This window comes from Heterodontus francisci, chromosome 8, assembly GCF_036365525.1.
Source record: "Heterodontus francisci isolate sHetFra1 chromosome 8, sHetFra1.hap1, whole genome shotgun sequence".
In the NCBI taxonomy this organism is placed as follows: Eukaryota; Metazoa; Chordata; class Chondrichthyes; order Heterodontiformes; family Heterodontidae; genus Heterodontus; species Heterodontus francisci.
In genome coordinates, this window is record NC_090378.1 from 96,373,359 (window position 1) to 96,391,263 (window position 17,905).

Sequence of the window (17,905 nt, forward strand, 5' to 3'; positions counted from 1 at the left end):
TCTATAGTTTAAGATGAAAAGCTCAATAATCTTTAACTTTCGCAATGTCAACATTTTATTTAATTCCACTGCATCACTGCTCTTCTCTCTCAAAAAAAGCAGGATGACCTAATTTGCCAGATGATATTTCCAGTTGGCTGATTATTGCCCTCAATATTGAACACAACCTCAGTTGCATCAGTAGTGGTGTATTCATTTTTTCTAAATTAAATAAAGCAAGAGACTTGAGATATGAGCACAATTCCACCACTATCTGAAAGAAATAGCTAGAAATGTAAACGATATTCAGACAAATTTTATCTTCCCTAATTTTCTAAATGCCATGCTTTACTAGTTTCAGCATAATACACTGATAAAATATTTGCCCTTCAGCACATTTTCAAGGTGGCATTTCCCTCAGAATCCCACCACTGCTGCAATGAGAAACAAGTTTAATTCTCTATTACTGATCTCAGTCACACAGCAACAGGGGGAGTGCTGTAATAAGCAAGTGACATACATCTCTGAAATAAAACCAAAAATGTGTTGGAAATACTCAGCAGGTCTAGCAGCATCTGTGGAGAGAGAAGCAAAGTTAATGTTTCAGGTCAGCGACCTTTCATCAGAACTGGCAAAGTTTACAAATGAAATAGGTTTTAAGCAAATAAAGTGGGGGTGAGACAAAAGGCAACAAATGGGAAGGTGTTGATAGGACAGAGGATCACAGAGAATAACTGACTAGGAGGTCATAGGGCAAAGACAAAGAGTGTGTTAATGATGTGGTGAAAGACAAAGCGTTAGTGCAGAGAGGGTGTTAAATGACAGAATAATGAAAGCTTTAGCCAAAAGCAAAAACATGAAAACATGAAAAAAAATGGGCAGGCACATAGTAAAAAAAAAGTGTAATGATGAAACAAACTAAAATAAAATGAAATAAAAAAGTACAAAATAAAACTTTAAAAAAAGGGCGGGGGGGGGGGGGGGCAGTCATGCTCTGAAAGTATTGAACTCAATGTTCAGTCGGGTAGGCTGTAGCGTGCCTAAAATCAGTAAATGAGGTGCTGTTCTGCGAGCTTGCATTGATATTCACTGGAACACTGCAGCAATCCCAGGACAGAGATGTTGGCATGAGAGCGGGGCGGGGGGGGGGGGGCGTTGAAATTGCAAGCGACAGGAAGCTCAGGGTCATGTTTTCGGACGGAGCGGAGATGTTCTGCAAAGTGGTCACCCAGTCTGCGTTTGGTCTGCCCAGTGTAGAGGGGACACCATTGTGAGCAGCGAATACAGGATACTGAATTGAAAGAAGTACAAGTAAATTGCTGCTTCACCTGAAAGGAGTGTTTGAGGGCCTTGGATAGTGAGGAGAAAGGAGGTAAAAGGGCAGGTATTATACCTCCTGCGACTGCATGGGAAGGTGCCGTGGGAAGGGGATGAGGTGTCGGGGTAATGGAGGAGTGGACCAGGGTGTCGCGGAGGGAACAATCCATTTGGAATGCTGATGGGAGGGGAAGATGCGTTTGGTAGTGGCAGCATGCTGAACGTGGCGGAAATGGCAGAAGATGATACTTTGGATGTGCAGCCTGATGGGGTGGAAAGTGAGGACAAGGGGAACCCTGTCACGCTTCTGGGAGTGAGGGGAAGGGGTGAGAGCAGAGGTGCAGGAAATGGGCTAGACAGAGTTGAGGGCCCTATCAACCACCGTTGGTGGGGCGGGCGGGAATCCTCTGTTAAGGAAAAAGGAAGACATATCAGAAGCGCTGTTGTGGAAGGTTGCATCATCAGAGCAGATGTATTAGAGACAGAGAAACTGGGAGAATGGAATGGAGTCCTTACAGGAGGCAGGGTGTGAGGAAGTGTAGTCAAGGTAGCTGTCGGAGTCGGTGGGCTTATAATGAATATTAGTAGACAGCATATCCCCAGAGATGGAGACAGAGTGGTTGAGGATGGGAAGGGAAGTGTCGGAGAGGGACCATGTAAAGGTGAGAGAAAGGTGAAATTGGAAGCAAAGTTGATAAAATTTTCCAGTTCGGCGCGGGAGCAGGAAATGGCACCAAAACAGTCATCAATGTACCAGAAAAAGAGTTAGGGGAGGGGGTGTGAGTAGGACTGGAATAAGGAATGTTCGACATATCTCACAAAAAGACAGGCATAACCAGGACCCATGTGGCTACCCATAGCAACACCTTTTACTTGAAGGAAGTGAGTGGAGTTGAAGGAGAAGTTGTTCAATGTAAAAGCAAGTTCAGCCAGGCAGAGGAGGGTGGTGGTGGATGGGGACTGGTTGGGCCTCAGTTCAAGTAAGAAGCGGAGAGCCCTCAAACTGTCCTGGTGGGAGATGGAGGTGTAGAGAGATTGGACGTCCATAGTGAAAAGGAGGCGGTTAGGGCCAGGAAACTGGAAATTGTCAAAATGACATATGATGCCAGAAGAGTCACGGATGTAGTTGGGAAGAGACTGGACCAGGGGAGAAAAGATAGAGTCAAGATAGGAAGAAATAAGTTCAGTGGGGCAGGAGCAGGCTGAAACGATGGATCTGCCGGGACAGTCCTGTTTGTGGATTTTAGGAAGGAGGTAGAAGCGGGCGGTCAAGGGTTGTAGGACTATGAGCTTGGAAGCTGTAGAGGTAAGATCTCCAGAGGAAATGAGGTCTGAGACAGTCCTGTGGACAGTAGCTTGATGTTCGATGGTGGTGTCATGGTCCGGGGGAGGTAGGAAGAAGTGTCTGAGAGTTGGCACTCAGCCTCTGCAAGGTAGAGGTCAGTACGTCAGACAACAACAGCACCACCCTTGTGGTTTGATCACAATGTCGGGGTTAGACCTGAGAGAATGGAGTGCAGAGGGCGACAGGTTAGAGTGAGTGAGGGGAGCTGAGAAATTGAGACAGCCAATGTCATGCTGACAGTTCTCGATGAAAAGATCAAGAGTGGGCAACAGGCCAGAGGGAGGGGTCCAAGTGGATGGAGAATGCTGGAGGCGGGTGAATGGGTCTGCTGGTCGGGGGGAGGACTCCTGGTCAAAGAAGTGAGCCCGGAGGCAAAGGCAAGGGAAGAAGAGCTCAACGTCATGCCGAGCGCGAAATTCATTGAGGTGGGGGAAGAAGGGGATAAAACTGAGTCCTTTGCCGACATACCTCTCTGCGTGGCTGCCTCAAGGCACATGGGTACACTTGCTGAGCAAAATGTCAGGGGATCTGAAAAAGGATCCGTACTAGTTTTCCACCCTGCTTTAGTGTTTTTTTCCTTCCATACACTATTCCCAGACCAGGGCCTGAAATTTGGACCATCAGGCTTGATCTGTAGATCTGAATCCCACTCAGTGTATTTACGAACAGAGCCATTTCAAACAGTAACTGAAAGCCACCTCAAATGCAGAATTTTTGCAGATGTACTTTCAGTTATATAACTAGGACTTTACAATTATACAAGTTCAAATTGAATTTTAACAACTTGCAGCTCTAGAATATGAGATGCAGGTTTATTTTGAGCTACTCTTGCTATATTGGGAGATTCAATATTTAGGGAAGTTGCATTGTAGATTCTGTACCACATCTTCAGTTCTATTAAGTGCCAAAGTAACCGGTGTCTTTATATATTAAGATGCTGCCTTTTCCTGTTCATCTTGCGTTAGGGTTTATAAATTGCTAAATATGTTTGTTGAGTCTGGTCACAGACGTGCATCAGTAACCATGCAGGACAAATCAGTATCGCACTAAAGCTCCATTAATTGCTCACAAAAATGATAGATATTTTGTTAAAAACACACTTTGCTTTATTATTTAACATGACTGGAAAACTAGGGAAGGCTATTTGTAAACTGGAGAGTGTGTGGTGGGGAAAGAGTTATAAGAAAAGTAAAATTGGACAAACATTTCTGAGCATCATAAGCATTATGGGTAGAAATCCACCAGAAAACATGGTAGGTTTAGAAGAGCTCCTTTAATGGAAAGTGAAGAATGAACTTTGCAATTAAAATTCTAGGAACAGTTATCTCCTTTATCAAATTCACACTACGCTTTAAAATAAAAGCAAAATACTGCAGATTCTGGAAATCTGAAATAAAAACAGAAAGTGCTGGAAATACTCAGCAGGTCTCGTAGCATCTGTGGAGAGAGAGAAAGAGAATTAATATTTCAGGTCGATGACGTTTCATCAGAAATGTTAACTCTGTTTTCTCTCCACAGATGCTGCCAAACCTGCTGAGTATTTCCAGCCCTTTATTTTCATTTCACACTATGCTCTGTTTTAAGTGAGAAAGGGCAAGAGAGGAAATGGCACAAAATGGATAACCTGGTAGGTTTATATAATTGTTTTGAGTATTACTTTTTTTTTGATGACCATGAAAGATTTATTCACATTAATATGCTTGTTCTAAAATTTTATCTCCTCCCCAGTTTGTTTTGGCACACACAAGTATAGAAGCCAAAAGCTGAGGTTGTGGGACAGGAAGGGCAGCAAGAGAAATGAGAACAAGGGTAACTGTATCATTTTTCCACAACTTGTATTAATATTATTCCAAGGTCAGACAGCACCGTACAACTTCATCACGTTGGATGGGGGCTGGATGCACCTTCCAACTGAGAATATTACAGCTTAAATTTTCCAAATCCATGCTAGTGGCAGGAAAGGCACCTCACTACCGGAGAAGACCAAGAAATTTAACTCCCTTAGCTTCTCACATTACCGCATTCACCAGCAAAAGAAAAAACCCAAACTGACAACTAATCCTGCAATGAGATGGTGGCCTTCATTATGAGAATTAAGCGATTCTCTCACTTCTGCCACAGGAATACCTGTTAAATGTTGCATGGTTAGCATGTTAACCTACATCAGACTAACAGCACATAGATGGAGAGTTTACTGGCCATTACAGTCTTAGCTAATCTCTGTTTTTGCTTGATCCATTACTCTTTTCATTTCATACAAGAATTGCGATAGAATAAAATCACAGGCAAACTGACACCTACCAGAATATCTTCCAGTTTCATATCAAGCAATTCCCCTCCTGGTAGAAAATCCTTCCAGCTGTTTGAGTCACCCTCGGGTTCCATGTTGTCAAGAATAAGTTCAAAGAAGACTATCTTCTCTGAGATAGAACTAAATGAGTTGTCAAAGCAAAACATGTAGTCTCCATTCTCAGTTTCAATGCTAAAAATGGAACAGAAGTTTTTATTTTAAGAGGAAATATTCAAATATTTAAAGCTTATTCAGTAAAAATGAAAGCTATAAGGTATTGCAGATGGTGAATGAGGTCGAAGAGGTGGATGTTTCTGTCATATCCAACACCCCCAAAATACACTATTTTCTGCAACAATGCCCTCTTACCCTATTTTATAAATGGATAAAATGAGTAATATGGGGGAAGAAGCCCTGTGTTGGAGTATAGAATGGAATTTAAATCAGAATTTGACAATGAAAAGCCTGGACAATTCTTGTTAATGAAGTTTATCAGTAAATACAGGCTGCAGATTTCTTTATTTTTGGAAGACATTTTTAAGTGACTGAAAGCTATTTGCCCTTAGTCCTTTGAGTATTAAAATAAATGTCAACATTCAATGTGCACAGTGTCACCAGTCACTATGTAATTAATGTGTGCCATCAAACATCCAAAGTTGAACCTGGGAAGGTTTATTGCAATACAATCAGGGGTTGACTAGATTTGCGATTAAATGCAAAGTTCCTATATGTTCCTGAAATTTCTAATTGTCCAGCAGACACTGTGCTCAAATTCGACTTTGATTTGTTTGACAAATCTCAACTTATATCCCCTTTGGCTCCACTCAAGCCTACCTCTGCAATCTTTTCCGGCCCTGTATCTCAGCTGACAACTCTGGCCTTCTGTTTTCTTCCTCCCCACCCACACTCCACCGTGGGTAGCAGAGTCTTCAGCCACCTCAGCTGAAAAGACACAGTGTTAATTCCTTCACCCTCCCCAGTCATCCAAGTATTGATTTGCACTTGGTTAAAATTATACGACACCCTTTTCCTTCAAAGACTTTGAATTCAAGTGCTTGAATTTTATATCCAACAATTCACAGGTGTATAAACTAACAAAAAGACAGAGAACCAATCAATGTGACCATCTGGTGCCAGTGACATATTAATAAATCTGAATGTGTTCAGACAGTTTAGAACAAACACTTGAAGGCCCTTCTTCCAGCTGCCAAGATATTAACTGAAGACTGCATTACAGTAGTGACATATGGTTTTATATCCAACAATTTATGCAAGTCCAAACTAATGAAGGGACAGAGAACTGATCCATTGTAACCATCTGGTACCAGTGATAAATTAATAGACCTGAAGGTGTTTGGACAGCCTAGAACACTTGAAGGTCCTTCTTCCTGTTGCCAAGATATTAGCTGAAGGCTGCATTACAGTAGCAACACCTAGTAAAAATAGGGGGAGGGAAATACATGAACTCACACTGCAGAACATGTGAACTGCTCATGATTTAGTGCACTGGAGTCCCAATTATGTAACTGCCATCATTGACATAGTCCATCACATTATCCATTTCATCTAAGTGACCTTGGCTCAGTTGTTGGTGATACCTCACACTTCCCTGAAGTCAGCAAGATTTAGACAATATTATAAATATACTAACAATATTTAAGTAGAAAATACAAATATAAAAAACACAAATGTGTTGAGATTCTGTTAATAGGTCTACATATTTAAACATTTATGCCTAACTGTGCACCTCTATTATGCCATAGAGGACAAAGGTTTTGTGACATGTAACAGGTAAACTTAAAGAGCTGATCAGTTTGAAGTTCAATCTAAGGTGAACGACATGCCTGAAGCTAGACTTACTTGACAAAAATAACTCCAAGCAGAACTTCTGTTGCTACAGTGTGCACACTTACCTGTGTACCCCATCAGATTTTCTCTGATCAAAATACAGAATATTTCCAGTTGGTGATGCAACATAGAAATCCACGTCTAATCCTGCCCCATCAATCACCTAGACAGCAGATGAGAAAAATCAATAGTTTTTTTTCTCAGAAAGCTAAGTGAGTGCATCTATTTCATATATTAAATAAAAATGTTTTTTTTGTTCAATCTTCAAAACAGGCAATTACAAAATTCCACTTCAGTCTATTGATCACATCAAAAATAAGTGATTTTCCAGTACATTCACCAATCTACCATTTCATTCATGTAAATCTGCAGACTAATCAATGAAATCATATGGATTAACAGCAATGGTTGCAAGTAACTCTGACAGATTACCGAGCGATGGAATACAATTTGTAGGTTTTGACATTTTTTTGTTACATCTGTTAAAGTGGTCAGCTGAATACTGTATATTACAGTTGGAGATTGCAGAGCTTTAAAATCATATTTTCCAAAGCATTTTCTGCACAAAACTATATAAATGCAAGTTTGTTCTATTACACTCTAATGGTCTGTCATCACAGCCAATTTGAAAGCTAAAATAAAGATATTTTATGGTAAAGTTCTTACAATTCACAATAGATTCCTTTTGCAACATCAACAATTAATTTTAGTTGAAACTCTGCTCATCAACAGTGCTCTACACCACACAATCATGGGACATGACAGTTTAGATCAGGCAGAGACAATCCCTTGTACTCAACCTCCATTTAGTAATATCAACATCCTCCTTGTTTCTAGATCCTTATTCACAGCAGTCAGCTTTTAGATAGTTTGCTGTAGGGCAGGTTTTGTATAATTATGTTTTTTTTTAAGCACTCACAGGTTGTCCTATTTAAGTAACTGGAATTTTTTTTTTATTTAGAGATACAGCACTGAAACAGGCCCTTCGGCCCACCGAGTCTGTGCCAACCAACAACCACCCATTTATACTAACCCTACAGTAATCCCATATTCCCTATCACCTCCCGACACTAGGGGCAATTTACAACGGCCAATTTACCTATCACCTGCAAGTCTTTGGCTGTGGGAGGAAACCGGAGCACCCGGCGAAAACCCACGCAGACACAGGGAGAACTTGCAAACTCCACACAGGCAGTACCCAGAATCGAACCCGGGTCCCTGGAGCTGTGAGGCTGCAGTGCTAACCACTGCGCCACCCTATGAAAGGATGTTTTCCCCTCATGTGAGAATCTAGACCTGGGGGCAGAGTTTCAAAATACAGGGTCTCCCTTTTGAGACTGATGTGAAGAACTTCTTCTCTGAGGGCTGTTAATCTTTGGAATTCTGCTCCCCAAAGAGCAGTGGAGGCTGGGTCATTGAATATATTCAAGGCCAAGTTAAACAAATCCCACAAGGGTGTCGAGGGTTATGGGGGGGTCAGGCAGGAAAGTGCAGTTAAGTCCACAATCAGATCAGCCATTATCTTATTGAATGGCAGCGCAGGCTCGAGGGGCCGAATGACTTCCTCCTGTTACTGAAATGTAGAGTTACAAATAGCACATCTTCTGAAGCATACCATGCATAAGGATTATTTCAACCTGTATTTTGGAAATGTTTGATTTGCGCTGGCAAAGGCCCAATCAGTATTGCTAGTGGATAAAACTATGGAGTATTTTAAAAATAAATTGTTAGTGCTTTTTCAATTTAATGGAGGTGCCAAACGTTAGCCATCATATTAAGTGTGGCATGTTTTCATAATGTGTCATGTTATAGATAATTTCATCATAGCTGTGATATCTACATGCAATTAAATATTACAAATAATTTGATGTTATTTAGATATAGATATACTCAAAACTAAGTCTTAGAGTGCAGAGGAACAATTGGAAAGGACATAGAATTGAACAAGGACTTTGTACTGAACAGGTACAACTCTCAATACCTTGAGATTGTGGATGATGTAAGTTGATAGTAAATTACTGCCACATGATAGGTCTGCCCAACGATACAGTTTAAAATAATTCCATGTTCCATCAACAAAATTTAATAACCAAAACATAACCTAGAAAATTAGGTCATTAAAAAGGGATTAAAAAAAAAATACAAGGAAAAGAACCAAGGTGGCTCTTCCCAAATTTTGGTGGGAGAAATGCTACCACTCTCAAAGGGTTAACTTCAAACTTTGATAAATTTGACTACAAAGGAAGAAACATTGACAATAAGCCAAGTTAAATTTGCTAAGTAAATGGCCATGTAAACTTGCAATTGAATTATTAAAGCATACGGAACAAAATCTGGATTGACAAGTAATTTTGCAATTCAGCCGGGTTTGAAGCTCCTTACATTTACATTGTAAAACAATTCAGTGTTCGTGGTGCATCAGAAATAGAAGTGACTTTTGCCCTGGGGGAATGATGGGAAGGAGAGAGAGAAGCAGCTAGCTGGTAATACCTTTGTTAAATTGTCTCAGTTGTATTTGAGAGTAGATAGGAATATAATTTAGGGCTTCAACAACAACAACTTATATTTATATAGCGCCTTTAATGTAATAAGACATCCCAAGGTGCTTTACAGGAGCATTATAAAAAAAATGACAGAGCCATAAAAGATGTTATTAGGTCAGATCACCAAAATCTTGGTCAGAGGTTTTACAAACAGAAGTAACAGGAGGAAGTCATTCGGCCCCTCGAGCCTGCGCTGCCATTCAATAAGATAATGGCTGATCTGATTGTGGACTTAACTGCACTTTCCTGCCTGACCCCCCCATAACCCTCGACACCCTTGTGGGATTTGTTTAACTTGGCCTTGAATATATTCAATGACCCAGCCTCCACTGCTCTTTGGGGAGCAGAATTCCAAAGATTAACAGCCCTCAGAGAAGAAGTTCTTCACATCAGTCTCAAAAGGGAGACCCTGTATTTTGAAACTCTGCCCCCAGGTCTAGATTCTCACATGAGGGGAAAACATCCTTTCATAGGGTGGCGCAGTGGTTAGCACTGCAGCCTCATAGCTCCAGCTACCCGGGTTCGGTTCTGGGTACTGCCTGTGCGGAGTTTGCAAGTTCTCCCTGTGACCGCGTGGGTTTATGCTGGGTGCTCCGGTTTACTCCCACAGCCAAAGACTTGCAAGTTGATAGGTAAATTGGCCATTGTAAATTGCCCCTAGTGTAGGTAGGAGAATGGTGGGGATGTGGTAGGGAATATGGGATTAATGTAGGATTAGTATAAATGGGTGGTTGTTGGTCGGCACAGACCTGGTGGGCCAAAGGGCCTGTTTCAGTGCTGTATCTCTCTCCGAGTATCTACCCTGCCAAACCCCCTCAGAATCTGATCTGTTTCAATGAGATCACCTCTCATTCTTCTAAACGCCAATGAGTATAGACCCAACCTGCTCAACCTTTCCTCATAATCAGCCTATTGAAACTTCTCTGAACTGCTTCCAATACAAATATATTCCTCCTTAAGTAAGGAGGCCAAAATTGAATGCAATACTCTAGATGCAGTCTCACCAATGCAGTTGTAGCAAGACTTCCCTATTTTTATAGTTCACCCCCCTTGCCATTCTATTTGCATTCCTCATTTACTTACTGTACCTGCACATCAACCATTTGTGGCTCATGTACAGACACCCAGATCCCTCTGTACCAGAGCATTCTGCAGTCTCTCTCCATGTAAATAATATTCTTTTCTATTCTGCCTATCAAAGTGGACAACCTCACATTTTCCTACATTATGCTCCATCTGCCAAATTTTTGCTCACTCACTTAACCTATCTACATTCCTTTGCACACTTTGTCCTCCTCACAACTAGCTTTCCTACCTATCCTTGCACCATTTTCAAATTTTGCTACAATACACTCTGTCCCTTCATGGCCACGGATGGGGCATCCTTCTCAGAATCTTGATTTCTCAATGGAATATATCTTTGTTGAGTTATGAAATATCTCCTTAAATGTCTGCACTGCTTTGCTACTATCTTTCCTTTTAACTTATTTTTCCACCACTTAGCCAACTGTCTTCATACCCTTGTAATTGACTTTATTTAAGTTTAAAACACTAGTTTCAGACCTAAACTTCTCATCCTGAAACTGACTGTGAAATTCTATCATGTTATGATCACTCTTGCCTAGAGGACCCGGTACTATGAGGTCATTTATTAATCCTGTCTCATCACACATTACCAGGTCTAAAACAGCCTGCTACCTGGTTGGTTCTAGAATGTATCGTTCTAAGAAACTGTCCCTAATCCACTCTATGAACTTATCTCGGTTACCTTTGCAGATTTTATTAGTCCAATCTATATGAAGATTAGTCACCCAAGATTATTGCAGTACCTTTCCTACAAGTCCCCATTAATTTTCCATTTATATTCTGTCCTACAGTGTAGCCACTGTTTGAGAGCCTATAAACTACTCCCACCAGTGACTTCTTTTCTTTGCTATTGCTTATCTCCACTCAAATGGATTCTACATCTTGATCTTCTGAGCCAAGATCATTTCTCACTACTGTACTGATCTTATCCTTTATCAACAGAGCTACCCAGCCTCCTTTTCCTTTCTCCCTATCTTTCCGAAATGTCAAATACCCTAGAGCATTTAGTTCCCAACCTTGCAATCACATCTCTGTAATTGCTATATCCCACACCCATTTATTTTTATTTGTGCCATCAATTCATCAATGTTGTTATGAATGCTGTGTGCATTCGGATAAAGAGCCTTTAATTCTGCCTTTTTACCATTTTTCCCTTCTCTGACCTTATTTGCTGGTGCACTGTTATATTTGTATGATCTGTCCCTTCCTGTCATACCCTGGTTATCATTACCTGTACTACCCTGCACTATAGCCTTGTCTTTTGTTACCTTTCTAAATTTCCCCTCACCCGAAACCTCCTCCCAACACTATTTCGTTTAAAGGCCTCTCTACAGCCGTCGTTATACAATTCGCCAGGACACTGGAGTCTCAGCGCAGTTCAGGTGAAGGCCATACCAACAGTACAGCTCCTTCTTTCCCCAGTACTGGTGCCAGTGCCCCATGACTCAAAACCCATTTCTTCCATACCAATCTTTGAGCCACGCATTCAACTCTCTAATCTTATTGACCCTATGCCAATTTGCTCATGGCTCAGATAGTAATCCAGAGATTATTACCTTTGTGGTTCCAATTTTTAATTTAGACCCAGCCTGTTCATACTCCCTCAGCTCCACAACAACTGGATCCTTGCCCTCCCGCTCCAAGCTCCTCTCCAGCCCGGAGGAGATGTCCTTAACCCTGGCACCTGGCAGGCAACACAGCCTTCAGGACTCTCGCTCTCAGCTGTAGAGAACAGTATCTATCCCCTACTACTACAACACTCCTTTTTACTCCCCCCACTTGAATGGGCCCCTGCACCATGGTGCTGTGGTCAGTTTGCTCACCCTCCCTGCAGTCCTTGCTCTTGTCCACACAAGCTAAGAACCTCGAACTTGTTGGACAAGTGCAAGGTCTAAGGCTCCATTGCTACATTCTGAATCCCCATAGCTGCCTCACTCATAGTCACACCCTCCTGTCCCAGAGAATGGACCAAATCTGAAGTGCCTAGCCGAAGAGGTGTGGATGCGTCCTGGAACAAAGCGTCCAGGCAATTTTCTCCCTCCCTCAACTCCGAGCCAAAATTCAAGCTGCAGACACTTATTGCAGATGTAGTTGTAATGAATCACACTGGTATCCACCAGCTCCCACATGCTACAGCTGCAACACATCACCTGCCCTGCCATTTCTATTGTGTTTTATTAAACTAATTAAGTTTCAAGTTTAGATGTATTACTGATAATTTGTAGTTACCTCAAGTAGGTTAACTAGTTAAGCTACAAATTTAATACAATACTTATACCAAGGTGCAAACAGACTGCTGAATCTCAGATTTGCCAGGGTGTGGAATGGAGTTTTGAGCAGGAACTGAAAACAATGGCTTCAATCTTCCCAATATTTAACTGGAGGAAATTTCTGCTCATCCAGTACTGGATGTTGGGTAAGCAGTCTGATAATTTAGCAACAGTGGAGGAGTTGAAAGAAGTTGTGGCAACGTAGAGCTGAGTGTTGTCAGCATACATGCGAAAACTAATGTTGTGCTTTCAGATAATGTTGCAAAGGGGAAGCATGTAGATGAGAAATAGGAGGGGGCAGAGGATAGATCCTTGGGGTACACCAGAGGTAATGGTGTGGGAGCAGGAAAAAGCCACTGCAGATGATTCTCTGGCTATGATTAGATAAATAAGAATGGAACCAGATGAGAGAAGTCCCATTCAGCTGAACAACAGTGGAGGGGCGTTGGGAGGATGATGATGTGGTCAACTGTGCCAAAGGCAACAGACAGGTCGAGGAGGAGGAGGGGGGAAAGTTTATCTTTGTCACAGTCACATAGGATGCCATCTGTGACTTTGAAAAGAGCTGTTTTGGTTCTGTGGCAGGGGCGGAAACTTGAATGGAGGGATTAAAACATGGAGCTCTGGGAAAAATGGAAGGGATTTGGAAGGCAAAGGGAGGTTGGGGATAGAGTGGTAGTTTGCAAGGGCAGCGGGGTCAAGGGTTTTTTTGGGGAGAGAGTGACGATGATGGCAGATTTAAAGGAGAGGGGACAACACCTGAAGGGAGAGAACCATTTACAATATCAGCTAACATAGGGACCAGGAGGGGAAGTTGGGGGAAAATCAGCATTCAAATCGATGAAACTACATTTAATAAACTAATCTTTGAGAAGCTCCAAGGTATTGTGCTGTCATTTATCCAAATTAAACTTTGATATATGTGCCACAGGGCAGGGCAATTTTAAAATCCACCTGCCACATATGCAGATTTTTTAAATTTTGTGGTCTGTGAGTCACCATAAACTAAATCTCAAAGTTCAGTGCTAGAAAACCTTTGAGCTTTTGGGCCACCCCAGTTTACTTTGCATTCATGGTGTTAGGTTACAGTGATCCATAAAATTCTGTTCATGACATCCTGAAGCAAAGGCATACTGCCAACAGAGCAGCCACAAGTTCAGGTTAGACACAGCCCATGGAGGTGGTTATGCTGACTGCCTGCCTCTCTTCTGTGGCTTTGTTTGCATTCAGATGACCCTGTACACTCGACGCCTTCCGCAACCGGTGGGTACTGCAGGGAAGAGAGGGTGTACTAGACACTAGCAACATTACTCTTCAATTTGATAAGTTTTTCTTTTGTATGATTTTGGTGTTTATTAGTTGTGCGCCTCTCTCAAAAAAAGCACTTGTGTTGGATTTTTCTTAGTTGGACACTGGGCAACTGAGTGTCCCCTTATGCGTTTAGCAAAAGAGGCATTCTGCCAATACTATTCACAAGAATACATTTTGCTTGCATAATTAAGGGCCCTGTTTTCCTGTGGAATTAATTTTGTAAACTTTCTGCAGAAGCACATTCTTTTCCTATACAGATGAATTTTCCAGACTTAAGGATTCCTTCCATTCATTGTACACATACATTTGCTTAATTTTGCAAAGCTACATGCTAATTGCAGAACCTCGTGCACAGTGGTTGCAGGTCAGAAAATTGAACATCCAACTTCAGATGATGTCTAACTTCACAAGAGGTATCCTGATAATCAGTAATGCAAGAAATATTCCAACTCAATTCACTAATAGGTGCAAGGAAAATTGGTGGAAGGAGAAATTAGGAGGGTTGACCTAAAGCTTGGCCAAAGATTTTTTAATTTAAAAAAGTCAATGAGTCATATATGGCACAGAAGGAAGCCATTCGGAGCAATGTGTCTCTGTACAGCAATTCAGGCAGTCCCATATCCTGACTCTATCCCCATAGCCCTGCAAGTTTATTTCCCTCAAACGTCCATCCAATTTCCTTGGAAATCATCGATTATTTCTGCTTCCACCACTCTCAAAGGCAGCAGGTTTCAGGTCATTACCACCTGCTGTGTAAAAACATTCTTTTTTTTTTAGAGATACAGCACTGAAACAGGCCCTTCGGCCCACCGAGTCTGTGCCGACCATCAACCACCCATTTATACTAATCCTACACTAATCCCATATTCCTACCACATCCCCGCCTGTCCCTATATTTCCCTACCACCTACCTATACTAGGGGCAATTTATAAAGGCCAATTAACCTATCAACCTGCAAGTCTTTGGCATGTGGGAGGAAACCGGAGCACCCGGAGGAAACCCACGCAGACACAGGGAGAACTTGCAAACTCCACACAGGCAGTACCCAGAATTGAACCCGGGTCGCTGGAGCTGTGAGGCTGCGGTGCTAACCACTGCGCCACTGTGCCGCCCTCACATCCCCCCTGCATCTCCTGCCCAAAATGTTAAATCTAGTCCTTGTACCATCAGCTAATGGGAACAGTTTCTCCTCATCTACCTTATCCAAATCAGTCATAATCTTGTACACGTCGATCAAATACCTCCTCAATCTCCTTTGCTCTAAGGAGAACAACCCCAGCTTCTCCAACCTAGCCTTTTAGCTATTAATCAATCACTGGAACCATTTTGGTAAACTACGTCTGCACCCTCTTAAGGGCCCTCATATCCTTCCTAAAGTGTGTCAACCAGAACTGGATGCAATATTCTAGCTGGGCCCTAACCAGAGCTTTAAAGGTTCAGCATAACTTCCCTGCTTTTGTACTCAATATCTCTAATTATGAAGCCCAAGATCCCATATGCTTTGCAAACCACTCTCTCAATGTGTCCTGCCACCTTCAAAGATCGATACATATGCACTCACAGGTCCCCCGTCCCTGCATACTCTTTAGAACTGTGCCATCAAGTCTATATGACCTACCCCCATCCCTTCTCCCAAAATGCAACACCTCACACTTCTCTGTATTAAATTACATTTGTCTTCCCATTCTGCTAGCCTATGTCCTGTTCCAGTTGATCTGGATCATCCTCACTGTTTGCCACTCCAAGTTTGGTATCTTCTGCAAAGTTTCAAATGCTATCCTCCAGTTGAAAAGCAACCATTTACCATGACTTGCTGCTTTCTGTCTTTAAGCCAATTTTTTAACCAAGCTGACAACGACCCTCCTATTCCATGGTCCCCAATTTTGTTAACCAGCCTTTTGTGGTACATTGCTAAACGCTCTCTTAAAAGCCCAAATAGACGACATCCCCAGCATTGCCTTCATCAACCTTCTCTGTAACTTCACCAAATAATTCAATTAGATTAGTCAAGCACAATTTGCCTTTCACAAATTTGTGCTGGCTACTCTTAATTAAAACAAATCTTTCCAAGATAAAAGCAAAATATTGCAGATGCTGGAAATCTGAAATAAAAACAAGAAATGCTGGAAATACTCAGCAGGTCTGGCAGCATCTGTGGAGAGAGAAGCAGAGTTAACATTTCAGGTCAGTGACCCTTCTTCCAAGTGCCTGGCGATTTTTCCCCAATTATTGTTTCCAAAACCTTACCCACCACTGCGGCCTGTAGTTACTAGGACTATCTTTACATCCTTGTCTGAATAAGGGTGTCACATTTGCCACTCTCCAATCCTCTAGAACCTCCTCTGTATCTAGGGAAGACTGGAAGATTAAGTCTTTCCACTATCTCCACCCCAACTTCCTTTTGCAACCTTGGATGCAAGCCATCTGGACCAGGTGAGAGCGCTGTGCTGCAAATGGTAGAATGGTAGTGAGGATGCACAGAAGGCCACAGTTACGAGTTTGGGAAGGAATATGGGACTGTAGGATATTCAGTAATATAGGGTGGGGCAAGGCCACACAGGGGCTGATAGATCTGGATGAGAAATTTAAATGTTATGTGTTGGGTGATTAGGGGCAAGTGATAAGTGATGGCTGAGTAGGAAACTTGGAGGAGTTACTTTTATGGAGAGTGAAGAATGGGAGCCTAGCAAGGAAAACATTTCAGTAGTTGAATCTGGGGGTGATAAAAGCATGGATAAGATGCTTTTAACTCTCCAATCAAAAGCTGTGTGCAATTTTTTTTCAATGATCCAATGTGACCACACTGATTAAGGTAACTTGCCAACAGTATTCTAAAGATGAAAGCAACTTTTCTGCTTATGAATCCACTAACCAAAACATGAGGTTAAGAATAACCTTTTGCTGACATCCACTTTAAAGCTTAGTTTTTTTGGATTCCTAGTGACATGCATCATGAATCAGATGGGACAGCATCTCTACCAGTTCCATCCTCCAAGGAGCTGCTGGGAACTATTGAGTCAGAGAGTCATACAGCACAGAAACAGGTCCTTCAGCCCATCGTGTCTGTGCCGGCCATCAAGCACCTAACTATTCTAATCCCATTTTCCAGCACTTGGCCTGCAGCCTTGCATGCTATGGCGTTCTAAGTGCTCATCTAAATACTTCTTAAATGTTGTGATGGTTGCTGGCTCTACCACCTCTTCAGGCAGTGCGTTCCAGATTCCAGCCACCTTATGGGTGAAAATTATTTTCGTCAAATCCCCTCTAAACCGCCTGCCCCTTACCTTAAATCTATACCCCCTGGTTATTGACAATTCCACTAAGGGAAAAAGTTTCTTCCTATCTAATCTCTCAATGCCCCTCATAATTTTTTTACATCAATCATGTCCCCCCCCTCAGCCTTCTCTGCTCTAAGGAAAACAACCCTAGCCTTTTCAGTCTCTCTTCATAGCCGAAACGCTCCAGCCCGGGCAACATCCTTGTGAAACTCCTCTGCACCCTCTCCAGTGGAATCACATCCTTTCTATTGTGTGGTGCCCAGAATTGTACACAGTACTCCAGCTGAGGCCTAACTAGTGTTTTATACAGCTCCATCATAACCTCCCTGCTCTTATATTCTATGCCTCGGCTAATAAAGGCAAGTATCCCATATGCCTTCCTACCCACCTTATCTACCTATGCTGCTGCCTTCAGTGATCTATGGACAAGTACACCAAGGTCCCTCTGACCTTCTGTACTTCCTCGGGTCCTACCATCCATCGTATATTTCCTTGCCTTGTTAGTCCTCCCAAAATGCAGCACCTCACACTTCTCAGGGTTAAATTGTCACTGCTCCGCCCATCTTACCAGCCCATCTATATCGTCCTGTAATCTAAAGCTTTCCTCCTCACTATTTACGACACCACCAATTTTCGT

At 42.2% G+C, this 17,905-nt stretch overlaps 1 protein-coding gene across 1 annotated transcript in view; it reads right to left on the reverse strand.

Moving 5' to 3' along the window:
- The window catches only part of tmed5 (transmembrane p24 trafficking protein 5), a 29,366-nt gene that overhangs the window by 6,755 nt on the left and 4,706 nt on the right, over positions 1-17,905 (reverse strand). The window contains exons 2-3 of the mRNA XM_068037800.1: positions 6,845-6,942; positions 4,943-5,123 (exon numbers count right to left, since the gene is read on the reverse strand). Of these exons, the coding sequence (XP_067893901.1) occupies positions 4,943-5,123; positions 6,845-6,942 (279 nt within the window). The remainder of the gene's footprint in view (positions 1-4,942; positions 5,124-6,844; positions 6,943-17,905) is intronic.